General features: G+C 59.5%; 2 protein-coding genes across 5 annotated transcripts in view; one reads left to right on the top strand and one right to left on the bottom strand.

The window, feature by feature from the left end:
- The window catches only part of Pusl1 (pseudouridine synthase like 1), a 29,962-nt gene that overhangs the window by 5,607 nt on the left and 16,815 nt on the right, over positions 1-7,540 (top strand). The gene's annotated exons all lie outside the window — the stretch shown is intronic.
- Acap3 (ArfGAP with coiled-coil, ankyrin repeat and PH domains 3) overlaps positions 4,552-7,540 on the bottom strand; it is a 16,762-nt gene continuing 13,773 nt past the window's right edge. Inside the window, exon 23 of the mRNA XM_015501343.2 lies at positions 4,552-4,576. Within this exon, the coding sequence (XP_015356829.1) occupies positions 4,552-4,576 (25 nt within the window). The remainder of the gene's footprint in view (positions 4,577-7,540) is intronic.

The following is a 7,540-nucleotide window of genomic DNA, read 5'->3' as shown; positions in this document are numbered from 1 at the left end:
CAGGGGCGGCAGGTGGTGGGTTGGGGTGGAAGAAGGAGCAGGTGGGAAGGGGGCGAGGTTTAAAAACCCACGCCCACGCACAGTCCTGGTGACCTCCCCTGCATGAGGAAAAGCGGGTCCAAAAGATAACTCCTGTGACTCCTATTTTAGGATTGTTATGCTCTGTATGTCACTGTCACGCTCTCAGTCAGACCCTCAATATGACTCGATGAAGGACTGTTTAAATTCACACAGCAGAGTGTTTACACGACATGGTTCCTCTCCAACGGCCCACACTGCCCTATCTCAAAGTGTGTACTTCTTGCTTTCTGTCAATAAAATCCTTCTGTGCCTCACTTTGACCGGTCCTGAAGCCCCTTCCTGTGATGTCAAGGACCCTCACAGCCCAATTTGAGTCATTGAAGGCATGCTCCTGCTCCCAGCCCAGCTCCTCTTCCGTGTTCCCTTCTGCAGCCCCTGCAACGCTGGAAGGCACAAGTTGATTCAATGTCAGCTACCCCGAGAGAGCCTGGGGCCCTTCTCATTTCCTCCCCTGCTGCTGGGAAGGAATATGGAAATGGCACCCTCACACAGGCCCGACCCTCCGAAGGATCAGGACTGGGGCCTGAGAAACCCCAGGCCTGTGCTGAGTCTGGGGGCCGCACCAGCTGCATTAGTTGGTCCATCCTGGGGCTGGAAGAGAAACTTCAGCCCCAGGTTACATTGAGGAAATAGGCTCAGAGGTTGAGTAATTTGGGTAATGCCACGAACCTTGGTGAATGACAGAGCTGTGACCAGCACCAACCCAGGCCAGTCCAGGGCCGGCTCTTCCCCAGCTTGACTTCCTTCTCCCAAGTTGTCACCCCCAGCCTCTGCCTGCTTCCAGAGCCAGGGGGCCAAGGGCCTCAATGTTCCTTAGAGTCCAGGCTATGCAATCTGGACCCAATGGGAGCAGGGCTCCCTTCCTCATCCCAACCCAAGTCCTTTGGGGTGAAATGTCAGAAACCCAGAGCTTGCCCTGATGAGGTGGCAGCAGGGCTGGAACCTACCCCTCCAACTGGGACCACGATGAAGCGCTGGCCATTTGGAATGCAGAGACCACTGGTCGACCTGGGGAAATGCAGGCTCCCCTTGTAGAGACAGGACAGGGGCTCCTGTCATCTTGCCTTCAGCCTTATACAACCACACTGTGGGTGCCCTATCCTGTGCTGTGCTTTTAGTACGTGGTATATGGTTTTAGCATGTGACCTGTCATCTCAGTGTGGTTGGTGGTGACCTCAGCTTGGGAGAGGGTGAGGCCACCAGGTGCCTTCTGCAAACCCAGGACTGAGGTTGTTCTCACAATTAGTACCCCTACCAACGTCGAGCCCTTGTTTCAAGGAACATCTGTGTTCTGAGAGTGAGGCCCCACCCAGGGTCCCTCAGCCACAGACACCTATAGTCAGGGCTGGAGGCCTGAGCCAGGCAAGCGGGGATGAGCAGGCCTTCCTCCAGGGCTGGCAGGAGAGTGGGCAGGGAGGTGAGGGGCCCAAATCTCTGAGAGCCAGACAGAGTCTGAGGGGCCAGTGTGATAGGGGGTACCAGCCCAACAAGGGCCTCTCCTCTCCCTCCAAAAATGGCTACCCCTCACCCCAGCCAGGGTCAGGGGCCCAGGCCTGCTCTGCATAGCTCAGGCTGAGAAAGATTTACCTGGCAGAGGGACCCCACATCTCTACCTCCCGGAGAATTCAGCTCCCAGTCCAGAGCAGGTATGGCTGCCCCTGCTGGCTGGGCCCCTCCCATGAAGCCCCACCCTACACCCAGCAGCTTGTTAAAGAGGCAGCTGCCCAGCCGTTCTAGAGCCACATCCTGCTCAGTGACCTACTGAAGCTCCGAAGCTCTCACCATCTTGGTCACATACCACACCACTGATGAGGAATGGAGGCTCCTGCACAGGAAGCCCCCAGACTCAAGGTACTGAAGATGCTTGGCACGGGCTCCACTCCCTGCACTTGGCTCCTGGGGGTCAGGGAAGGCCCTTCGTGGCAATCAGGGTAGGTCATCTTTTGGGTGGACTTGGCCTGGAGCAAAGGACACTGCACACACTGTGGTGTACAGTGTTTGCTAAATAGAAGCCGAAGGAACACTGCAGACACTGTGGGCACAGCACCTGGGGGAACGCCCCCAATAGCGTGTGTCCCGGCGCCAATAACCATACAGAAGACACACGATGCGAGCCATGTGTTGGCCACACTGTAAGCATGGAGCCAGGCAGGGCAGAGGGGTTGGCCTGGTCCTGTCTCTCACACACTCAGACATGAAGGACCAGGGCAGGAAGGGTGTGCAGCCATATGAAGCAGGGTTCCAGTTCATCCTCTGTTGTGTGGCCTGCTGACTGAGGGCTCCCATGCTGGGCAGCACTCTTGGTGAGTGTGAGCAGACAAGTGTGAGCGTAAGCACCTGTGTGGGCCTCAGGGCTGCACCTCATCTCCTGCGGTGCCAGAGGCCTCTGGCATCTGCAAGGGCACTTCTTGTGCCCACTTCTTGTGCCTCGAGAGATTGCAGCTGGTCCTCCAGTCCCCTCTCTGGAGTTCCCCCACCCTTCAGAACAGGGGTTTCTGTTCCTAAGAAAATCGGACCTTCCTTGCCTCCCATAACATGCAGTCCCCCTCCTGGCTTACCTGTGAGGGCTTGGCATGACCGCAGGATACCTGTGTGGCCACTGTAGGCACTCAGTACTGCAAGGCACTTGGGGGCCTCCACCCCTGCTTCCAGGGACCCCAAAAGCTAGTTGGCTTGCCCTGACACGCCTGTTCCCAGAGCACACTGGAGCAGCCTGCTTGGGCACACCCAACAGGGCACAGGCAGGCCGGGTTGCAGCAGATACCAGCCCAGGCCTCGGCAGAGGGAGGGTGCTGGGCCCCAGCAGGCCACACCCAAGGCACAAGAAGTAATTCAGGCCAAGATGTGGACAGTCCTCAAAGTCTGTCAGGCTGGGCTGTGCCTCTGTGGCCAAGGGACATGAATGTCCAGATATTCCAGAGACAGAGAACAGAGAACTGCCAGATCCTGGATGGGGAGACCTGGCTGGGCTGGGAGTGGGTGGTGGCTGCTGGCTGGGTCACGCAGGGAGCCACCTGGGTGGCAGGCAGGGGCCTACTGAGGTTCCCTTCTTGGACACAGGGTGGAACCATGGCCCAAGTGTCTGACGCAGGGCCTGGGCCCTGGAAGCACCACCAGAGCTAGCTGGCCCTGCCATCGTATGAGGAGGGGGGGGGGTGGTGGCTGGTGGAGCTGTGTGCCTCCTTCAGAGACCTGCTGGCCTTCTTCTGCTCCAATGCCGCCAACCATGGCATGGTCTGCCTGGTCTGCTCCTGCTGGAGCCATCTCAAGACTACCTCCTGGGGGCTGCTGCTTCTGGGCACCCTGGGGGTGCTCTGCTGGCAGCTTGGGCTCCTGCTGGAGCAGTACTGGCACTACCCAGTCATCATGACAGTGTCCATGCACTCAGAACGCAAGCTCTTCTTCCCTCAGTCACCCTGTGACACCTTCTCCCTGAGCACAGTCTCCTGAAGCCTGGCCATGGGTGATGACCTATGCTGTGCCCAGCCAGGACTTGTGAAGCGACACCCAGTCACTGGGAGCCCAGGGATGAGGAGAGGAGGGGCTCTTCCACAGGGCAATCTGAGCTGGCCTGCAAGCTGGGGTTCCCCCAGGAGGGGGCAGGAACGAAGGCAGGTGGGGGCATGCAGGAGGACGTGGAGCACTGGGGGAGGGCCAGGCTAGGGGTCTGATCTCAGCTCTGCAGCCCTGGGGAGAGCCCAGGTCCAGCTCCCAACTCAAAGTCCCTCTCCTGCCTCCTCAAGTGGGGGAGGGGCTGAGTCCTCATGAGGTATAGAGATGCTGAGGCTGCAAGGTGCTGCCTGTTGGGGACCAGTGAGGGGCCCTCACAAGGTCTCTCCAGGAATGCCCTAGGGGATAACATGGGGGGCCCTGGGACAGTGGCTCTGATATGATGTGCCCCCAAGCCGAGCCCTACTGCGTGCCATCTGGAGGTGCTGGACACTTTTGCCCAGGAGAACATCTACTGCCTATGCAAGCACAACTTCACCCAGGGCAGCAATGTCCCCCCTGCCAGTGTTTCTGGCCCCAAGCCCCCCATCCAGCTCCATGGGATCCATCTGCCAGTGGATGAGGCACCTGTACAGCTAGCACCAGGCGGGCTTCAGACTGGTGTGGGGGTGCTGGCATGCTGCCCAAGGAGAGTGCGCCTGGTCATGGGTAGGTGAGGAGTTGTGTCTGAACTGACTCCCCACCTTCCAGTGCAACAGCAGCGGTGGTGACTGCTTCTACCGCACTCACTTGTCAGGAGTGGTACCGCTTCCACTGCATGGACGTCCTGGCCCTACTGCCCACTGCCTGGGAGGATGGCCAGCACAGCAATCGTGGCCACATCATCTTGTCTTGCCACTATGACAGCAAGGACTGCCAGGTCTGGTCAGCAGGGCAGGGCTAGTGCTGTCCTTTGTCCCACCCAGTGGAGTGCAGTTCTATCCTGGGGTCTGGCTGGCTAGACACCTAGGCTGCCCAGGGCTAGCTGCAAACAAGGCAGGCCTGGCTCCTCAGCACCCTGGGTGGGGAGGCAGGCCACAGGCAGGCATGACCTGAGCCGGCCCCAGGTTCCAGGCACTTCCAGATGTCCCACCACCCCACCAACGGCCGCTGCCACACCTTGAAGGGTGTGTGGGCCGCACAGCACCCAGGTATCACCCACAATGAGTGCCAGTCCCTGGTGGGCATGTGGCAGTGATGGTGCAGGAGGGACGGGGGCTCACACCTCCCTCTCAGCTTCAGCAGGTATCAGTCTGGTCCTCAGGACTGAGCTGCAGCAGTGTCTCACGCTGCTGTCCACCCAGGCTGGTATCAAGGTCATGGTTCATGGGCACAACCACACGCTCTTATTAGAGCACCAGGATTTCAGTATCTGGCCAGGGATGGAGAGCACAGTTGACATCCAAGAGGCGGGCGTGCTTGGGGACCCTCTGGGCCCACCACCCTGGGGGCCTGGGGGGCAGGGTCGGCAGAACTGAAACCCCTCCCCGCTGGACGTGCTGCTCAGAGGGCGTGGCCATGCCGCTACTGTAGAACACCTCCTACACCAGGCTTGAACTGCTGGAGTTGCTGCTGGACACCATGGCCCTAGCCTTCCTGCTGGGCCTCTATCGGCTCTGCAGAGCATGGGTGTCCCAGCCTGGCGCCAGCACTGCCTCGGGGCCAGCCCATACCAGTACTGAAGCCCGGGGACTGCAGGCATACCTGCAGAGTTCCAGAGGGAACAGCTGTGTTTCACTTTTACAGTGTCCCAGGAGCACTGGAAGGAGTTTTGGCAGAAGAGATAGGCTGAGCTCTTGTCCCTTGACCCTCCTGACACCTGAACCAGCCCTGGGGCATCTGACCCCTAGGCCTGACCCTATGGGAGAGTGGGCTCCCCTGGATGTCCAAGATGGGCTAGACTGGCCCACCTGGTTGGGTCTACCCAACAGTTCACAAAGACTTGAGTCTGTGGGCATGCAGATACATCAGGGCTTCCCTTTGCCCACCCACCAGTGATTTCTTGGGTCTGGAGCAGGTCGAGGGCAGAGAGGAGGGGAGGTCCCCTCCTATCTAGATTCCCGAGTTCCGGGTATGATTGTGTGCATGCTTGTGTGTGGGCAGAAGTGCCTTTCCATAGTGGTGCATCTGGTGTCCTGTCTGTGCACTTCTGGGTGTCTGCACTTCTGTCTACATCTGTGTGTTGGTGTGTGTGCATGTCAGGCAGAGCCTGCCTCGGCTTCAGGGCAGCCTCGGGCCAGGCAGGAAGCAGGGCAGGACCAAGGCAAGGTTTGTAATAAAATCAGTGATTCACAGTGGCCAGAGTGTGTGTGTGTGGCTCTCCTCTTACCCATGCTGGGGTGAGCTGCAGACCTCAGATCACACCCCAACACTTCCTTGGAACAGACCACAGCAGTCACACTATGGGGGCCGGAGAGACACTATATAGGACCAGGCCCAAGCCATCCTTCCTGGCTGAGTACACCCACCCCTGCTACCACCAGGGGTCACCAGCTAAGCTAGAGGAAGTTAGAGAGGCCAGGGAATGGGGGCTGGGGATGCCAGAAGTCCTTGGTCCCCCATCAGGCCCCTGGCCTTTGGAAAAGGGACACTGGAGGGACCCTGCTCAAAGCTGCTGCTCAAGGAGGGCAGAGGACCCATTCACATCCCCAGATGAGACAGAGCAGTGCAAGGCAGTGAGCCAATGAGCAGGCAGTGGGCGCAAGCGGCAGAGGTTTATTAACCGTGACTGATTGGAACAGGAGGGGTGGGATCCTGCCAGCCTAAGGATGGCAGGTGGCAGGGTGGGCGGTGGGCAAGCTCAAGCAGGGAAGAAAGAGCTAATTCTGCTCTTTAGGGTCACAGCCAGCAGGCAGGGGAATCGGGGCCCCAGTCCAGTGCCCACCTTACTGCCGGTGGAGCCTCCCTGGGCAGCATTTGCATAGTGACCAGCAAGAACCCACAGTTGTGGAGGGGCTCAGCCTGTCCTGAGGCTCTTTTACAAAAGGAGAATTTGAAGGCATTGGTGGGTCCCCAAATTAGCAAAAGACCCCTGGGCCCATCAGAGGGCTCAGTCCAAGGGGCGAGGCCAGTGAAGGGGCAGGGCAGAGCTATGGGGGCATCCCCCCAGCAGCAGGCAGAGCTGGGATCAGGGTGGTCCTTGAGAGTCCAGAGAAAAAAAACGCAGACAAAGTCAGAACAAGGCCGTTGTAGAAAATCCACTCAGTGGGTAACAAAGAACAGTGGGTGTGGTGGGAAGTGCCAGTGGGTTTAGTGTACGCCTGGCTCTGGGCAAGTTCCTCCCTGGAGGAGGCAGGGAGGGTCTGGGGCCAACCAGCACCAGGGGCCGTAGTGGCCAGCCACATGGCCTTGGGACGCCTGCGTCCGTCCCAGGCAGAGAGCCCAGGCCAGAGCCCACCCACCCAGCACCTGCAAAAGCCCAGCCTTGATACTGGGGTCACTAAGTGAGGTACTTGGGTTGGTTCCCTGGATGGGCTGCCACTCCTGCTCTGGGAAGGTGCTGGTGGCCAGCCACCAGCCCCAGGCTAGAGGAGGGGCTCTGGGGGGTGAGTAAGAAGGACCCAGCTAGCAGGTCAGTGTTCCGCGGCAGTAAAAGTGGGGGCAAGAGATGACACTGACCCTGAGGGCAGAGAGGGACAAGGTAACACAGGCCTCGAGTGATTTGTGACGTTAGCAATCCAGGCCCCTGAAGAAGGGGTCACCTGAAGACAGAGATTCCCCAAGCGGGGTGAGGGGCACCAGAAGATGCAGCACCCCCCAAAACGTGGGGTTTCAAGACTCAGTGCTGGGGTCCTTCACTCCCGGCCAGGGGGGACCACGGGTAGCCGGGAGGAGGGATGAGCAGGCGCGTGGGGCTCCAGGAGCACCAGGGCACTGGGGCTGTCGGGATGGGCCCATGGACCTTGCGCAGGCAGGGCTGTGGCTGGGTGGGGGACCAGGATTTTCAGAGGCATGCAGGGTCCGGGCCGGG

Source organism: Marmota marmota, unplaced genomic scaffold, assembly GCF_001458135.2.
Source record: "Marmota marmota marmota unplaced genomic scaffold, marMar, whole genome shotgun sequence".
NCBI lineage: Eukaryota > Metazoa > Chordata > Mammalia > Rodentia > Sciuridae > Marmota > Marmota marmota.
This window is presented reverse-complemented; position numbering and strand designations above follow the sequence as displayed.